This window comes from Ranitomeya variabilis, chromosome 2 (assembly GCF_051348905.1).
Source record: "Ranitomeya variabilis isolate aRanVar5 chromosome 2, aRanVar5.hap1, whole genome shotgun sequence".
Lineage (NCBI taxonomy): Eukaryota > Metazoa > Chordata > Amphibia > Anura > Dendrobatidae > Ranitomeya > Ranitomeya variabilis.
Window position 1 is genome coordinate 151,484,039 of NC_135233.1, and position 19,616 is coordinate 151,503,654.

General features: G+C 42.9%; 1 protein-coding gene across 1 annotated transcript in view; it reads left to right on the plus strand.

Moving 5' to 3' along the window:
- The window catches only part of ESR1 (estrogen receptor 1), a 499,107-nt gene extending 492,134 nt beyond the window's left edge, over window positions 1-6,973 (plus strand). Inside the window, exon 9 of the mRNA XM_077283086.1 lies at window positions 693-6,973. Within this exon, the coding sequence (XP_077139201.1) occupies window positions 693-921 (229 nt within the window). The 3' untranslated portion in view covers window positions 922-6,973. The remainder of the gene's footprint in view (window positions 1-692) is intronic.
- The last annotated feature ends 12,643 nt before the right edge of the window (window positions 6,974-19,616 follow it).

A 19,616-nucleotide genomic window follows, 5' to 3' on the forward strand; every position in this document is an offset into this window, starting at 1 on the left:
AACAAAGGAGTGGCCTAGCCAGTCTCCAGATTTTATTCCCTTAGAAAACTTATGTAGGGAGTTGAAGCTCCGAGTTGACAAGCGACATCCTCAAAATATTAATGATTTAGAGGAGTGGACCAAAATTCCTCCTGACGTTTGCAAACCTCATCATCAACTGCAAAAAATGTCTTACTGCTGTGCTTGCCAACAAGAGTTTTGCCATAAAGTATTAAGTCTTGTTTTCCAGAGGGATCAAATACTTGTTTCTCACAGCAAAATGCAAATAAATTTATATAACTTATTCAATGTGATTTTCTGGATTTTATTTTTGATATTCTATCTCCCAATGTTAAAATTAACCTACCCTTAAAATTATAGCCTGTTTATGTCTTTGTCAGTGGGCAAAATTACAAAAACAGCAAGGTATCAAATAATTATTTCCCCAACTGTATGAAAGAGCCCTAAGCCTGACTGCTGAGATGAAAGCTCAAAATAGTGTAGCTGTGATAGGAACTGACCAGTTATTGTACAGTTTGATGTGAACAGACTCATAGTAGGAAGCAGAGGATGTATTTTATATGATAACTGGAGATTTTTTAATACAGCTCAAGATACAAATACATTGATTTACATTTCATTGCTATAAAGCCAGTGTCAGTGAAATATGACATTTTCTTCACTAAATAATAATGTTACTTTTACCTTTACAGCAATAAGGGAATGGAACATCTGTACAGCATGAAGTGCAAAAATGTCGTACCCCTCTATGACTTGTTGCTGGAGATGTTGGATGCCCATCGGATGCATACACCTAAAGACAAATTTGTAGCTCAAGAAGAAGACAGCCAGAGCCCTTTAAATGCTGCGACCACGACGTCACCATGCTTACAGGCTTATTATGTCAATAGAGAGGAGGCGGGTTTGCAAAATACAGTATGAGAGCGTTTTCTACTTACTTAAATTTTTTTCAATTAATTGGCCTTTTGTGGCCAAGAAATTCCCAGCAGTATACTACCTAACTATAGTCAGTGTATCAGATCGGCTGCATATGTAAACACACTCCGACGTGCATCTATGCTGAATCATTTATGGTGCAGGTCTTCATAGTCGCTTCCTGTACTTCACAAGGAAAAGGATCCTTTGCTTTATTGGGCTCTACCCATCAAAATCAAAGCTTTATGTGATGTTCTTGCATGTAACGCTGTGCATAAGTTGTTTTCTTCAGCTTGTATTTCCTAGATGGATAGTGTTGGGATAGCATGGACAGCTGCTCACGCATTCCGCACTTCGTGTATTTCATAGGTTCACACATGCAAGTTCTTACTACTTAAACACATAGCATTAACATATATCATTTACAAGATCACCTTACCTACAGTTATGTAAGTGTATCTAGTTCTCAATGTTTCTGTGGATATTGATAGTTCCATTATATGTACTACTTGTATATAGGTTCCACATCTATATTACTTAATGATTTATCTCCCTTTTACTAACAAGTTTCCATGAAAAACAGTATAATCATGAGAATACACATGGTGCCTAAACAGCAATGGGTACAATGTACTTTTTGTTATTATTGTGTAGTCCTCAAGGGCTAGAAGTCATTAATCTTGACCGCTGACAGTGGATCACCATGGCCATGATCCTAACTACTTTTAAAAGTCTTTTAAAAGAAATCCTATGCTATGTCTTTACTTAATACTGTGCTATACCGCTAGCCTAGATGTTTGTGGCCTTAACTATGACAATTCAACATAATTTAACTCTTTTGACCATTGTGTAACTTATCAGTGGTTGTGTTCAGGACTATGCACAGCTCATGTGATATGTACTAGTAAAAACAATAGTGGCAAGCAAATGATCAGATTTGTTATAGGAGAAAATTCACCTTCATTTAGGATACATTAGTTAAAATTTTATTATTTTGTTTGAATTGGAGAGAATAATAGACTAATGGACTTACTGCTTGAATACTGGCTTGACCAAACTGAGCAGATTGTTGAATTTGCAATTCATTTCTATTTGTTGTCATACTGGACTGAAAGAAATATGGCAGCCGACAACTGGTTTGGGTTTTAGATTACATAAGTGTTTATCAACAGGTAAAAAAATCTAAACTATAAAATCATACAATTCTTTACAAATTGAGTTTATATATGTTTTAATGGAAAAAATGTTGCCCATGGTCCAAATGGTTTTTGGTCAACTACGATACATAAATTTACTGTGGATTTTATTATCCATCAGGATTATGTAATAGAATGTATCTTGTCTGAGAAGTTTGTCATTTACCACTTTCATTCCATCATCTGCCACAACATGAGCTCTACTTATGTAACTTGTATAATAGTATATATTGTTTTGAGCACACTGAAATGTTCGGTGACCAGGACACCTTGATTTCAATCCTGTTCTCCACTTATAATACAGCTATTCATGGAAATAGGATATTTAATGCTCTATCTTCTACACACAGTTGCCAACACACCCACACATACGGCCTTGGCCACCAATATTCTGTAAATGTTCACGGATTATGTCCTCTGTAAAGGACATTCGGTTTAACCAAAAATGGGATAATTGGGCATTGCCTTCTTCTGCTGGCTTTCACCAGCTATGGAAGCTCTGTTCATCGATTTTCTTTTTTTTTTTTAAATCAGCTTAAACATCGAACATTCTCAGATCGTGCTCACAAAGGTATAGTTTTGAGTACATCTACCCACAATTTCCATTGCTCACTGTTCAACAATAGAGTGACTTATAAAGACAGGGACAATCTTTGTCTCTGATCTGCTCAAACGGTAACTAATAAAGTAGAAAAAATCCAATTCTGAATGGAGTTAATAGTCTCATTAGTCGCAATTAATTGTTACAAATATTATTATGTAACATATCATTTTTTAGATCTTAAGCCCAAGTCTAATTACATTACCAGATCTTGAGCTGTGATGCTCCCACTTGCGTTTTAATTTTTTCTTGGATCCTGCTAAAAATGTAAAAACCTCTGAAGCTATGCACCTTACATAGGCCACTAGTGGCATATTCATTGCACTATTATCAAAGCAAAAATGATGATGTATTAAGCCAATGCTGTTTACTTACACTGGGGGAGAGGCACTAATCTCCGGGGACAGCTCCTGTACCGGGCCCAACTCTAAAAACACTTATTACAATAATTAATAACACTAGGTCTCCCCTGAGGTCTTAACACCTAAAATAAAAATATACTCATGCTCTGATTACTTTCTCGAAACTACATTGTTATGAAAGCAAAGTTGCACTATCATTTAAAGTACTATTGGTACCAGACGAAATGGGGATGATACCCCATAAATGCACTAACTTATCCTAATGAACCAAAAGATGAACTGTGCACACAAGCAGCAGTTTAGGATTACATTTTCCTGCACAAACGTAATAATAGGAAAATAACCTTTTGAGCACTACTATAGGTATTCCATAAACCTTTTCTGAGAAGGCTTCAGGCCATTAGAAAAAACCTTTTGTAGGCTTTTATATGAAATCAGAGGCAAACCTTTGCACCATGCAAGCACATATAATTTTATAGGTGCCATATTATGCATTCGTATAATGCAGATATATAATATTGTGTGTGCATAGGCATTTAAGGCAAAGTAATATGTTTACCTATATAAATCCACAATAGTGTCGGAAACGAGCACTGCAAAGCCCCATATTTAATGGGGTGAAGATGCATATGTATGACTTCCGCTCCCTTTATCTATGGCACTGCTGGAAACGGCCACTTCCTTCAAGACAGGAATCTGCAGAGCTCGACTCTTGGTATGCAAGAGTCGAGTTCTGGTGATCGCAGGGGGTTCCAGAAGGTAGACCCTGAGCGATCAATATGTTATGCTCTATCCTTCCATACAGGGTAGCTTTTTTAATGATATCACTATGTGTTTTTCAAAATCTAAGCTCAATTTGATCATTTGTGTTTGATTTGTCTGCAATATAATTGCATTGCCCTATTGCAGAACCATCTAACAATGAAAAACTAAACCAGTATCAGCCCCAAATCAGTCAATTTCAACACCACACTTTTGAAAATTTCCCAAAGTTACTGAAAGTTAATGGGGCATAATTCGGTCTCTTTTGTAGATGTGAATACAAGACCCCCAAATTGTGCCTCTTTTACATTTGCACACATATATGATTTTCTCCACATTACATATTCTTAGACCTATATGCATGGTTTTATTGTATAAAGAAAAGCACCTTATGTAACAGAAATAGGTTTATCCTATTGGACAGTTGAATGTATTTCTTATACAGTGTCACATGATTTCTACAAATGAAGCTGTAGGTGTTGATTAGAAGTTGCACGTGCAAATATTTGTGCCTTTTATCTCAATTGTCTTTAATAAGCTTAAAGTGCAAATAAAAATGAGGCTGAACATATGAGTGAAGCATACATGTGTTCTAACTCTAATGATACTGGCAGCTAATATATTTTATTCTTGTTCCGGCAGACAGAGACTTAAGGGGTTATTTACACTGCAAGATAATCATGAACGAACGTTGTTAAAAAAAACACTTGTTTCACGATGATCTTGCCATGTAAACAGGCTGCTGATCAACCCATGAGCTAGACACTCATTCATCGGATGAAAGGATCTTTTGTGACACTTGAAAGGTTATCATTCTCGGCGGTGCATAGTCCTGTGTAAACAGGACTAGCACTACTGAGAACTATGGCAGCCTATGTGATCTGAGCGATCTAGTATAGATTGCTCAGTGCATTGTAAACTTCGATCTCCCTGTGTAAACAGGCATCAAACAGTAAAAGTTTATTGATGGTGTTGTGCCGGTCGGTCCACGTAAACGGATCTTTTGCCTATATGGCTGTAGGTACACAGTAGTAAATAAAAAATAAACTGCACAGGGCAGATATGATAAAATCCTAAAATGAAAAAACAAATACAAAATTGCATTTTTCTGGGATTTAATGTAAGAATTCCTGTACCCGATATTAAAACCTTTTTTAACAATGAGAAGAGTCCAATTTATTATAGGATACATGATAAAGAGGTCGTGTCACCTCTCCCGACTTGAATGGTTTAGCAAATTCTTGTGTTCACCATGAAATAACAAATCTGGAGCATGTTTTTGGCATGCCATTCTTCTATTATTCCTTCAGAATATTTATGAATAAATCAACCGGGTATTGCTATTTTCCTTGTCATAGGGTTTGGGGGTTTGTTCTTAACAGTCTGACATGGTCATCACTAATTGGGCAGTGTCAGAATATGTAGTGATACACCCACAATTGGTAAAACACCCATTTGTTAATTTATTATTAAAAAGATTAGATGGAATGACAGAAAAGGCACAAAAATGAATTACAACAAAAGATGCCCTAGATTGTTATTTCATGAAGAATATAAAGAACAGAAAAAGATTTTTAAGAAATCATTATTAAAATCGAGAGTGGATAAAAGTACTTTTGGACTGTTTTTTTTAACTCTTACTCATTGGAAAGTATGCATTTTGACACATTAGGAAATTGACCCTGCAAAAATTTGTCTTTAAACCTTGTCTCCTTACTGAAGCTGAAGCAAAAATATGGTTGGTTGCAAGGTGGAATTCAGGCAATATATTAATAAAATAACCTAAATGAAAAGAAATTGAACATTTTAAATTGATTTTTTTTTTACATTTCCTGAGATGCTCCTCGTACTGGGCTAGTTAGAACCGTGAAAGTTATAAAGTCTTGTAGGATCTACTCATACCAAGTCTATGGAGCATGACTACTGTATGTTAATTCATATATCTATAGTCTTTAGTGGTCAGACCTATGCCAAAAGTATGTCCTTTTTACATACAATTGTCCAGTCATCTGGACTTCCCCATAGAGGTAAAAAGAGGAAACAAACAGATTTTTTTTTATGGCAGACATATGCAATGTCAAACTTTACAAGCATTTAGCTATTCTTTTATCTGTACAAATCAGGCCATATGTAGTCTGCAAACACCAAATTAGCCTTAGATGCTTGACTTTATAATTTATAGAAAATGTGCACACTGGGCCACACTTTTCAAACCGGCAAATGTGCCATGATATATTTGCTGCAACTCACTAGTCATGTTAGATACAGTTCTTTTTGTGCCGCCTTATAACTGCTGCACTTGCTTATTTACATCTTTTATAAATCCAATTGAAATTCAGAGATAAAATAATTAGCAGAAATTAGGCCACATCTAAACTTGGCATGTTTAACCAATGTTAGTTACTATATCTTATTCTAAGGTAAAGAGGTTGTCCAGTTTTAAAAAAAAAAACAATATAGATAATTGTGTGTAAAATACTAAGATACAAAACCTACTCATATACTTCCAATTAGAGTTGGTTTTATCACCATTTTTTCTGAATTTTCCCCAAAAAAGTTGATTCTCATCAAATAAATTGGTCACAGATCACAATATTGAAAAGTCTCTACTTGGTCAGAACTGATGTGTATAACACTGTAAGTGCTCCTAGGACTGCATTGAACACGTTTTGTGTTCTTTAATGGAAACAGCCTTATTAATGTACAACCGACGAGGGGAAAACGGATTGTAACCAGTTGCAACCAACAGTGGATTATTGGACTATGATGACAAGAATGTGTGCAAAAAAAAGAAAATGCATCTTTTTACGACACACATGCTTTGTGAGGTAGCCAGCTGTGTTTTAATTCCGGGATTATGGAGATTTTTCCTGTTATTAAGGTTCCGTTACTGCAGTATATCGCAGATCAGTTCACAGTCACACTGAGTGACTATGCAGGTACAGCACCTCCCTGTATCACTTGAATCCTTGAATTATTATTCACAGACTGAGACTAAAGGTACCGTTACACTAAACGACTTACCAACGATCACGCCCAGTGATACGACCTGGCCGTGATCGTTGGTAAGTCGTTGTGTGGTCGCTGGGGAGCTGTCACACAGACAGCTCTCTCCAGCGACCAACGATCAGGGGAACGACTTCGGCATCATTGAAACTGTCTTCAACGATGCCGAAGTCCCCCTGCAGCACCCGGGTAACCAGGGTAAACATCGGGTTACTAAGTGCAGGGCCGCGCTTAGTAACCCGATATTTACCCTGGTTACCATTGTAAAAGTTTAAAAAAAACACTACATACTCACATTCTGATGTCTGTCACGACCCCCGCCGGCGTCCACAGGGTTAAAACTGCTTTCGGCAAGAGCGTTGCTAATACACGCGCTGCTGCCGAGAGCTTCCCTGCACTGAATGTGTCAGCGCCGGCAGTAACAGCGGTGACGTCACCGCTGTGCTCTGCTTTATGGCCGGTGCTTTACGGCCAGCGCTGACACAGTCAGTGGCAGTGCAGGAAAGCTCTCGGCAGCGAGGCATTAGCAGCGCTCCTGCCGACAGCAGTTTTAACCCTGTGGACGCCGGGGGACGTGAGAGACATCAGAATGTGAGTACGTACTGTTTTTTTTAACTTTTACAATGGTAACCGGGGTAAATATCGGGTTACTAAGCGCGGCCCTGCGCTTAGTAACCCGATATTTACCCTGGTTACAAGTGAACACATCGCTGGATTGGTGTCACACACGCCGATCCAGCGATGACAGCGGGTCATCAGCGACGAAATAAAGTTCTGGACTTCTAGCTCCGACCAACGATATCACAGTGGGATCCAGATCGCTGCTGCATGTCAAACACAACGATATCGCTATCCAGGACGCTGCAACGTCACGGATCGTTGTCGTTCTCGTTGTAAAGTTGCTGAGTGTGAAGGTACCTTTACACTACTATTTTCAATGTAATTCAGAGCTGCAGTTGTGCACCACAATCAGGTTAGGCCTTTTCTATTCCTAAACAGAATGAGCTGTACGCTCTGAGCTCCTTTCTGTATACTTAGGAATAGCTTAAAGAGAACCTATCAGCACTATTTTGTAACATAGAGAAAAGACACAGCTGTAATTGAGCTGTAATACTGATTAAATTGACTCCTTTGGTGAAGAAATCTGCTTTGTTTATACTCCTTCAATCACCATTTAAAATTTTATGCTAGTTAGATTCCCCAGCACCTCTGACTTCCTCTTCTGTTTGAAGAAGAGATTACAAACAGAAACAGAGGAGGCAGGTCACTGCTTTTTCAAAGAGGGGGCCAGGCAAGGGGACTGTGGAGTATACAAGTGGAAAAGATCCAGATTACAGTCCGGCCCCTGTGCACCAAAATCTAATTAGCAGAAAAATTTACATGATGATTAAAAAAGAACCACAAAGTGGATTTCATCACCAAAGGTATTAACTTAATCTGTATTACAGCGCCATTACAGCCATGTCTTTACTGTACATTACAAAATAGTGCTGACAGGTTATCTTGAAAGTGGCGCTGCCCCATCTTTTATACTGGCTGTAATAGTCCACCCTGATTAGCTGGGCTAGATCATGTGATATGATAGCTGCAGTATATTATGGGAAAGCCTGTGCGGCTTTGCCTGACCTTATTAGCCATTCACTGAGACTTTTGCATTGTGTGAAATGGCGCCATGCATTTTTTTATTTCTTTTATTTTGCTGATCCTTGTAAAGAGAATGACGGAGTATGAGGAGTAATTGTACATCTTACTATATTAGACACATTTAAGGATTAGATTTTTCAAATTGGACAACCGATTTATATAGTGTAACATTGCAGAACTTTTGATGCTTTGAATACACAAAACATTGTTTATTCTGAACAAATTCCTTATTGAAATCTGGATATTCAGGAAGTCAAAGGACCAGTATATCATACATGGTACTTTGGATGTTTTACATTTATTACAAAAATACAAATAATAATAGTAATATTTACTAGCACAGGCATTCTGCTTTTCTTATTTTTCTAAATTTACTAAGACGTATCCCGGGTCTTAAGAAGCTGCATTACAGATGAGACTTTTATATGATGTGCGCTTAATTTAGGTTATAAAAAATACCAATATAATTGTTGAAAGCATCACAATTAAAGAAGATGAAAGTTTTACAAATTAATTAAATAATTTTCAGTAGATTTGTGTATGCTTCCAGTTTATAAATATGCAGCACCAGTAAATCAATAAATAAATAAAACAAAAAAAACTTTTCTGAATGTTTTGTATTACATTAATTTTCATTATACTTTTTCAATGTTTCTCTTTGGAGACCAGTTTAAATTTAAAATTTATGCACCAAAATGTATTTGGTGTGATATTTTTCATTGTCAATGTTATTCGTTCTGTTTTGTTAAAGAAAAATTGTGTACGCTTCCGTTTTGTCTAAAATACGATGAAAAACCTGAAAAATATTAAGTTGTTTTTCTCAGTCTGTTTGATGTTGAAATAAAACTAGACTAAAATATTTTTTTCTGTTGTCCTTCTTTGTCCTTTATTTGTCTATACACACTACATTTTATGTACACAAGGTTTGTATGTATCATTTATGATGACCCCGACTGAGTAAGGGTATGTTTCCACGTTCAGGAAACGCTGCTTGTTTGACGCTGCGCAGCGCTGCAGCGTCAAACAAGCAGCGTCCAGATGTTCCAGCATAGTGGAGGGGATTTGATGAAATCCCGTCTCCACTATGCGTGGAAACCCGCACGCGGCGGCCCTGCGACTACGGACATGCTGCGCGTCTTTTCAGATCGCAGCATGCCCGTACACCTTGCGGGGACGCAGCGTCCCCGCAAGGCATATCACAGGGCCCTATGGGACAGAGCGATCATCCCGGATGTGAAGATTTAACACATCCGGCATGATCGCGTCCCATTAAGGGGGCGGGGCTTAGCGCCGAGCGGCTTCGCCGCTGCGGCGCTACCGCCGGCCATCCGTACCGTGGAGTCATACCCTAACAGTTGCTGAGTCCATGATTCACAATTTAATTCAGGGTAGTCGTAAAGTGGAAGATTTCTTCTCTCAATTCAAATGTGTTGGGCAGTGGAGACTAGAGATGAGCGAATCTTCCAAGGTTCGGTTGAGCGAATGTCCCAATGTTCAACGAACAGTTCGACAAACATGCACGAACCCCATTAAATTCAATAAGAGGCCAAATCAAATGTATACACAACACCATAAGTGTTGACAAAAAGCAGCCCAAAGAGCTCAAATTAGAGGCAGACACGATGAAAAGTGGCATCAATTAACCCACAGAATACATTTGCTAATGACCCAGCAGCAGTCAGCCATAGTCCATTCATGAGATGTCAAGGTCTGGGCCAGCATTTAGAGTTTTGATTTGAAGTTTCATTTAAGACCACGCGGATAATGGAACAGTGTAAGCCTTCTTTGCTGGGAGCCCTGATAACTCATGCAACAGCTCAATTTTTTTTCCCATCCACACTCAGGTGTCACAAACATCAGTTTCATAGAGTACAACTGAAGGAAAATGTAAGGAAAGTAACATAGGTAGTTGACTAATCAATCGACCCACAGTAGAACATTTTATAATGGCACAGAAGCAGTCAGCCATAGGCCATGCATAAGGTATCAGGGTCTGGGTCAGCATTTAGAGCTTTGAATTGAAGTTTCAATTAAAACCTGGTGGTTAAGGGAGCAGTGTAAGCCTTCTTTGCTGGGAGCCCTGATACGTCATGCAACAATTCCAATTTTTTTCACAGCCACACTCAGGTGGCACAAACATCAATTTCATAGAGTACCACTGGTAGAAAAATGTAAAAATAGTAACACAGATAGTTGAGTGATAGTAAGTGCAGGCCTGCCAGTATGGAAGCCCTACTGCTACAGGCAACACATATGAAGGAGACCCAACTTGGATTTTCCAAATTTCAAAAATGTATGGTCACACTCCACTAAAGTGGCATCAATATCCACAAAGTAGGAACAGTATAATAGACATCTGACACACCTTCCACTACAGACAACCCACCAGATGGAAAGCCAACTTGGAGTCTCCACATTTAAAAAAATTGTTTGTAGCATCAGCAGCAGTAGAAACAGCAGGCACAGAAGCCATGATAAAGGTGTCACAGACTGCAATAATGCAATATCAATGCATGACACTAAAATCGATACCATAGCCTAGTCTTCCCAGTCTGTGACTGGGGTGCAAAAATCATTAGAGATCCATGACTTGTCCATTTTGATGAAATTTAGGCAGTCTACACTTTCAGGGGACAAACGGATGTGCTTATACTTCAGGACACCACCAGCAGCACTGAAGTCACGTTTTGAGAGAATTCTGGCTGCCAGGCATGACAAAACCTCCAAGGTGTGACAAGTGAGAACAGGCCACTCTTCCATTTTTGAAGGCTAAAATGCAAAAGGATCCAAATCCCCCCTGATGACATTGATTATGAGCTTTAGATACTCCAGCACCATCCTCCCCAGTCGTTCACAATGTGTCAGACTTGTACTCTGTTCTGCTGGTGCCCAGGCTGGTCTTAAAAATGTGTAAAATGACTCACACTGCTGCAGCTTCTGCTGGTAATGATTTTGCAGTAACGCATTGACGTTCCCTGGGGTTGGAAGTCTAGAACTGTGATGCACACTGTTTGCCTCACTGCTGTCTTGGGGAAAACCATTAACCATAAGATTCCCTACAAGTGTGTTTCGATACTCCATGGGGGGGGCATCTGGCAAAATTTACTCTTGTACCGTGGATCTAACAAGAGTGGCAACCCAGTAGTCAACACTATTTCTAAACCTAGGAATACCGGCATCATATTGACGATCATGTAGCAAGAAGGTGCTCATGTGTCGAGTGCTTCCATGATGTCAAAGTCCATGGTGTGTTGGTGGGGGGGGGGGGTAACACTCAAGCTTGCTTCCTTCATCCCCTCCCGCCAACCAAGGACAACTGAGAGGGGAACATTGTCCTCTTCATCTTCTGACTGTTGCGTACCCATCATCACCCCTTCCTCCTCATCCTCCTCCATTTGTTCCTCAGCTCCTGCACCTTCACTAACAGTTTGTCTGGTACCATCACTGCAATCCACCTTCCAATGGCACCTGCCTGTCCAACAACAGTTCAGTCAAGCAAATAAGGTAGCACACTGTAGCGCTGAAACATGCAAACATGAAGCATGAAAATTTAACTGCATTACTGCACTAGAAATATGAAAAATGAGAGCGTTTAGTGCATAAAAAAGGCCAATTTTATGTGTACCTGGTAGCCACTTTACAGCATCTCTCTTATACCAGGTCCTATGATTTCCTTCCTCACTGAGAATAAACGTCTCCATCTGAATGGGTGCCTATGAAAACCTCTTGTGAGACTACCATTCTTTCTCTCTATGGAGGGGTAATGGACCTGCTGTAATTAAAACACCAGTGACTAGGAGGCGGAGTGCTCGGTCAGAAAGCTAAATAATACATTTGAAAAAAATGATCGTCACATCCATACATAGACTAAGTGTGAACAGGTGCTAAACCTAGAGTCGCCAACTCCTATACATTCAAGCAAATAAGGTAGCACACTGTAGCGCTGAAACATGCAAACATGAAACATGAAAATTTAACTGCATTACTGCACTAGAAATATGAAAAATGAGAGCGTTTAGCGCATAAAAAAGGCCAATTTTATGTGTACCTGGTAGCCACTTTACGGCATCTCTCTTATACCAAGTCCTATGATTTCCTTCCTCACTGAGAATAAACATCTCCATCTGAATGGGTGCCTATGAAAACCTCTTGGGAGACTACCATTCTCTCTCTCTATGGAGGGGTAATGGACCTGCTGTAATTAAAACACCAGTGACTAGGAGGCGGAGTGCTCGGTCAGAAAGCTAAATAACACATTTGAAAAAACTGACCGTCACATCCATACATAGACTAAGTGTGAACAGGTGCTTAACCTAGAGTCGCCAACTCCTATACATTCAAGCAAATAAGGTAGCACACTGTAGCGCTGAAACATGCAAACATGAAACATGAAAATTTAACTGCATTACTGCACTAGAAATATGAAAAATGAGAGCGTTTAGCGCATAAAAAAGGCCAATTTTATGTTTACCTGGTAGCCACTTTACGGCATCTCTCTTATACCAGGTCCTATGATTTCCTTCCTCACTGAGAATAAACGTCTCCATCTGAATGGGTGCCTATGAAAACCTCTTGTGAGACTACCATTCTCTCTCTCTATGGAGGGGTAATGGACCTGCTGTAATTAAAACCCCAGTGACTAGGAGGCGGAGTGCTCGGTCAGAAAGCTAAATAATACATTCGAAAAAACTGACCGTCACATCCATACATAGACTAAGTGTGAACAGGTGCTAAACCTAGAGTCGCCAACTCCTATACATTCAAGCAAATAAGGTAGCACACTGTAGCGCTGAAACATGTAAACATGAAACATGAAAATTTAACTGCATTACTGCAGTAGAAATATGAAAAATGAGAGCGTTCTCATTTTTCATATTTCTAGTGCAGTAATGCAGTTAAATTTTCAGTTTCAGGCTGACACCGGAAACTCTCAGCTGGTCATCTTTTATTCCTGCACTCATTAACCCATCATTATCCTGAAGATACTGAGCGGCCTAATTCACATAGGACAAATACCTGGGCGAGATATACCTGCCCCCGACTACCAGACCGACATGATTCTTACATATCCTCCCCCCCTGCTCAGACCACTCAGGTCGAGCAAGAACACTCTCAAAACAGTGCACTCGGGACAGGGCATCAGTGTTCCCCATCTGCACCCCGGGGCGGTGCTCCACCGTGAAAGAGTAAGCCTGCAGGGCAAGGAACCACCGGGTTACCCGACTATTACGGTCTTTGTGGAGGTGCATCCACTTGAGAGGGGCATGGTCCGTGACCAGCTTAAACTTCCTACCTGCCAGGTAATACTTGAGGGAGTCGAGAGCCCATTTAATGGCTAGGCACTCTTTTTCAACCACGGCATACCTCTGCTCATGTACATTCAGTTTCCGGCTGAGGTAGAGGACCGGGTGTTCCACTCCGTCCCTCACCTGGGAAAGTACAGCTCCGACCCCAGTATCAGAAGCATCAGTTTGGACCACAAACTCGCTGCTGAAATCAGGAGTCACTAATACGGGCTGAGAGCACAAAGCTCGTTTCAGGCTGTGGAAGGCCTCTCCAGCCGCTGAGGTCCATTTTACCATGACGGAACCCTTCCCTTTGGTAAGATCCGTCAAGGGGGTAGCCATGGCTGCAAAATTGGGTATGAACCGGCGATAATAGCCGGCGATCCCCAGGAAAGCTTGTACTTGTTTCTTGTTCACTGGTTGCGGCCAGCCCTGTATTGCCTGTATTTTGTCGATCTGTGGTTTAACCACTCCTCTGCCAATCACGTAGCCCAAGTAGCGGGCTTCTTCAAGCCCGATGTGACATTTCTTGGGGTTTGCCGTTAAGCCTGCGTCTCGCAGGTCATCAATCACCGCCTGTACCTTCCGGAGGTGAGTTTCCCAGTCCAAGCTGTAAATTACGATGTCATCCAGGTAGGCCGAAGCGTACTGCCTGTGGGGCCTCAAGACCCGATCCATCAACCTCTGGAACGTTGCTGGAGCTCCGTGAAGTCCAAACGGCATGTAGACATACTGGAACAGACCTTCCGGTGTAGCAAATGCCGTCTTCTCTCTGGCCGCCTCGGCCAGAGGGATCTGCCAGTACCCCTTTGTTAGATCCAGGGTCGTAATGTATCGGGCTTTACCCAACCGGTCGATTAACTCATCGACCCGAGGCATAGGGTACGCATCAAATTTAGAAACCGCATTCAGTTTCCTAAAGTCGTTACAAAACCGTATAGAGCCATCCGGCTTAGGTATCAACACGATTGGACTGGACCAGGCGCTGTGTGACTCCTCAATGACTCCTAAGTCCAACATTGCCACCACCTCCTGGGAGACGGCTTCACGGCGTGCTTCCGGAATCCGGTATGGCTTCACATGAACTGTGACACCAGGCTCTGTAACGATCTCATGTTTCACCAACCTAGTCCGGCCAGGTTTTTCCGGGAAAAACTGTCGGTTCTGTAACAAAAACTGCTTAACCTCAGATTTTTGTTGTTCCGAGAGAGTCTCGGCAATCTGCACCTCCGGTACGGTAGGTGCTCAAACCGGACGGGGCAGATCCGCCATTAGGGCAGAGCGGTCTTTCCAGGGTTTTATCAGATTCACATGATAAATCTGTTCTGGTTTTCTCTTACCGGGCTGGTACACTTTATAGTTCACCTCACCAACTCTTTCCATGACCTCAAAGGGGCCCCGCCATTTCGCCAGAAATTTACTATCCACTGTAGGGATTAGGACCAACACCCTATCCCCGGATGCAAACGTACGGACCTTAGCACCTCTATCATAACTTTGCCTCTGGGCTCCCTGGGCCTGTAACATATGGTCCCTAACAATGGGCATGACAGCGGCAATACGGTCCTGCATTTGTGTCACATGGTCGATCATCGTTTTAAAGGGAGTGATTTGACCTTCCCAGGTTTCTTTTGCGACGTCCAACAGTCCCCGGGGACGACGGGCGTGCAATAGTTCGAAAGGCAAAACCCTGTGGAAGACTGGGGAACTTCCCTAATGGCAAACAGCAAATAGGGTAGCAAGTAATCCCAGTTCTTCCCATCTTTGTCTATCGCCTTCCGGAGCATCTGTTTTAAAGTTTTGTTGAACCGCTCAACCAGGCCATCTGTTTGAGGGTGATAGACAGATGTACGCAACTGGTCTATTTGTAAGAGTCTGCAGAGCTCCTTCATCACCCTTGACATAAAGGGAGTCCCCTGGTCAGTGAGTATCTGTTTTGGAATTCCCACCGACTAAACACTTGTACCAACTCTTTGGCGATCGTTTTGGTAGCAGTGTTACGTAAAGGGACGGCTTCTGGGTAACGAGTGGCATAGTCCATGATGACGAGGATATGTTGGTGCCCACGTGCGGACCGGGGAAGGGGCCCAACCAGATCCATCCCAATTCTCTCAAAAGGGACTCCAATGATAGGGAGGGGTACCAAAGGGCTACAGAACCGAGTTTTAGGCGCAGAGATTTGGCACTCTGGACAGGACTCACAATAGTTACGTACATCACTATGTATTCCGGGCCACACAAAGCAATGCAATATCCTTTCTGTGGTTTTCTGTACCCCCAGATTCCCCCCATTATATGTCCGTGGGCCAGCTCCAGTACCTTCCGCCGATAAGGTTTGGGTACCACTAACTGTTGCACAGTGTCTTCTCCTTTTTTCTCTACCTGGTAGAGCAAATCATTTTCAAGAACCATGTACGGGTACGCTAGCCTAGTGTCAGGTTCTACGGGTACCCCATCTATCATTTTTACATTTTTCCTAGCCGGAATCAGGGTAGGATCTTTCATTTGCTTGCTGTGGAAGTCATCCAACTGGACTCCCAAATCTGGCAGACCAGGTGCTGGATGGCTGTCTGCCTCCGCCTCTCGCTGAGTTTCCTCAGTTTCCTCAGTTTCCCCCGCCAGAACTGAGAAGGGGAACTGAAGGTTAGTTTCAATACCCTCCCCAGCAATGTCTTCCTGTGGGACCTCCTCTAGGAGTTCGGGACCTCCAGATGGCATGGGAAAAGACTCACAGCTACCGTGAAGGAGCAACTGATTCTCCCACAACTGCCAGAAATGGGGAAAATCCCTGCCCAGGATTACATCCTGTAATAATGCGGGAACGAGTCCCACCTTGTGTTGCACAGACCCATATGCGGTGGAAATCGATATGACCGCTGTTAGGTACGAGCAGGTGTCACCATGCACACACGTTACAGAAAATTTGTCAGACGAACCAGATGGAAGTGCCACCAGACTAGCTTTCACCAGAGTCACCACACTTCCAGAGTCTAGTAATGCCACAACACTTTTCCCATCAACAGATAATTCACACAGGTGTTTCGCTATATCATTTTGACCCGCATTCACATTCACTAGCCGTGTAACCAAAGACATGCGTTTCTTAGAGTCTGTAACATCGCACTGCATGGGTTCAGTGGTAACAGGACAGTTCGCAGAGATATGGCCCTTCTCACGGCAGCGGAAACACCTAACAGGCCCCCTACTGAGACCACCATCCAACCCTCTCGGTCTCGGAGTACGAGCAGTCCCGTGTTCCTCCCCCAGAGTTTTTGGCAATTTTCCTTCAGCCGTAGTCGCTGGAACAGTCTTACCGGTTCCACGAGGAGAAGGCACAGACCGGGTGCTAGCGGTTTCGTCGGCAAGTCCTTCTATCACGGAATAACGCTCGACCAACTCCACAAGTTGATCCGCTGTCGTGGGATTTCCTTGGCTTACCCACTTTTTCAGCGCTGGTGGTAGTACTCTCAGGTACTTGCCCAAGACAATCCGCTGGATTATTTCGGGTGTTGTCAGTACCTCGGGTTGCAGCCATTTCTTTGTCAAGCAGATCAGGTCGAACGTCTGAGACCGCGCCGGTTTATCTTGCTGGTATGTCCACTGGTGTACCCTCTGTGCACGGACAGCCGTCGTTACACCCAGCCGGGCCAGGATCTCAACTTTCAGCTTCTCGAAGTCCTGAGCGACTTCCGGGTCCAAGTCATGGTAAGCTTTTTAGGCCTCGCCGGAGAGAAACGGAGCAATCAAATCGGCCCATCGTGCCTTCGGCCACTTCTCCCTCAATGCCGTCCGCTCAAACGTTGTCAGGTATGTCTCGACGTCATCTTCTGCAGTCAGCTTTTGCCAGTATCGACTCACATGGATCCTTCTGGACTCTGCTTCCGGGTCTGCCTCAGGCATGCTCACCAGGCACTGCGCCACTTGTTGGAGGAGCTGGCGGTCTGCAACCGTCATGTCCATTAACTCCTTCAGCTGTGCGGACATCAAGCGATTAGCTTCATGCTGTGCGGCAGTGGCCTGCTGCTGTACGGCAGTGGACTGTACAAGGGCTTTCACCACGTCTTCCATACTGTCGCCTGTGCCACGTAACTGCCCGTGTTCTCCACCACAATGTGACAAAACACTTCGGGATCGCCTTTGCTGGGGTCAAAGGTCACGTGGTTTGTGCATTGAATCTGAGGCGTACAGCAGGTTTCTTAGCAGACTGACTTCAGGTCAGATTTATTAACGTGAAAGCAACATAGATAAAACAAAGCATACAAATAAATCCTAGCCTGTCCGGCACTAACTAAACAAGTACGCTGCTATCTAACCACTGGGGGGCTTCTCCCACCCAGCTAACAACACACAGTGCTTGAGCACAGCTCTCACTCACGTTTGTCTCACACAGACAGGCAATCTGTGTGCCCCAGGCTGACACCGGAAACTCTCAGCTGGTCATCCTTTATTCCCGCACTCATTAACCCATCATTATCCTGAAGATACTGAGCGGCCTAATTCACATAGGACAAATACCTGGGCGAGATATACCTGCCCCCCGACTACCAGACCGACATGATTCTTACAATGGGAATAAAGTCTATGGTAGTAGTGTTCGTGACGCCACCTGTGGTATTCTGTCAGTGATGACCGACGCTGCTTAAAGGGGTCAACTGGGGATGATGTTATGACAGCAGGGATGGTACGGCTTCCCACAGGTGAAGCTGGGTCCCCAGGGCTCCTGGTCTGATAGGCAAAGATTGGGTGGTGCCGGAAAGAATCTGACGACACACAGTTGCAGTCTCTTTACCTTTTACTGTAGTATTAAGCCACAGTCCTGGGTATGCATCACAGGTGATGGTGAGGTCCAGCTAGCTTGGAAGCGATTCAGGAATCCCCCTAGCCAGGTGGGGTTGAAAGCCTTCCTCTCTGTGCTTTGTTGTAGTCCCTTGCTGCCTTAGGCCTCACACAAGGTCCTCACTTTCTCTCTGTCCCTTTTAGTAGGACACTACCCTCTTGGCAGGCAACTCGAGCCTTTATACAGGTGTCTCTAGGTATGACTCCGGGCTCTATGTGCTGCTGTGCCTTCGGGTGTTAATAGTGGGCAGGCGACCTGCAATCTCCTGTCTGCCGGTTTCCGCTGTGGGGCATAGTTACCCCCACAACCTCGGAATTCTGGCCTCCAGTATTCTGTGCTTCAGCATGGAAGGAGCTCAGTCGCAGCTCCCCTCCAGCTCTTTACTTCTCCTGTGCTTCTCCTCCCCTATCAGTCTCCTACAGACTGCTGTTTCTCTTTTCTCCATCCAGGAGCTGCAGTTCCACTTGTCTGCACAGCTCCAGCTTTCCTCTTTCAGACTCTCTCTGTCTCACTCCTCTCTCCTCTGTCCCTCTGACAGACTGACCAACTATCTCCTCCTCCAGCCAGAATATATAGGGAAGTTCCCCTGAATCCGGGTCTCGAGCTCCCCCTTCTGGCCTGGAGTCAGAACAGTGTTGCATGTACTTATTACCTGTTAAAGGGATCATTCCTCACTTCCAAGCATGGCATCACCCTCCCCGAAAGGAAAGCAATGCCACTGTAACAACTGATTACCTGGGGTGTTACAAATATATGACTGACTATAGTCATCAACCAGTGCGTAACTGATGAAGGTCCAGAGGACCGAAACGTTTTTGGTACTACAATAAAATCGTTTCTCAGCATTAAGTTGAGTGCCAGGTTTCTTCTATTTAAACCTATGTATCCAACAGTTCCGCCACTGCTTCTGCCTCATCCACCTCCTCTAGGGCCTTCACCTCTCCCTTAATCAGACACACATTCCAACAGTACAGATAGAATCTCCCCCACCTCCATACTGCACAGCCA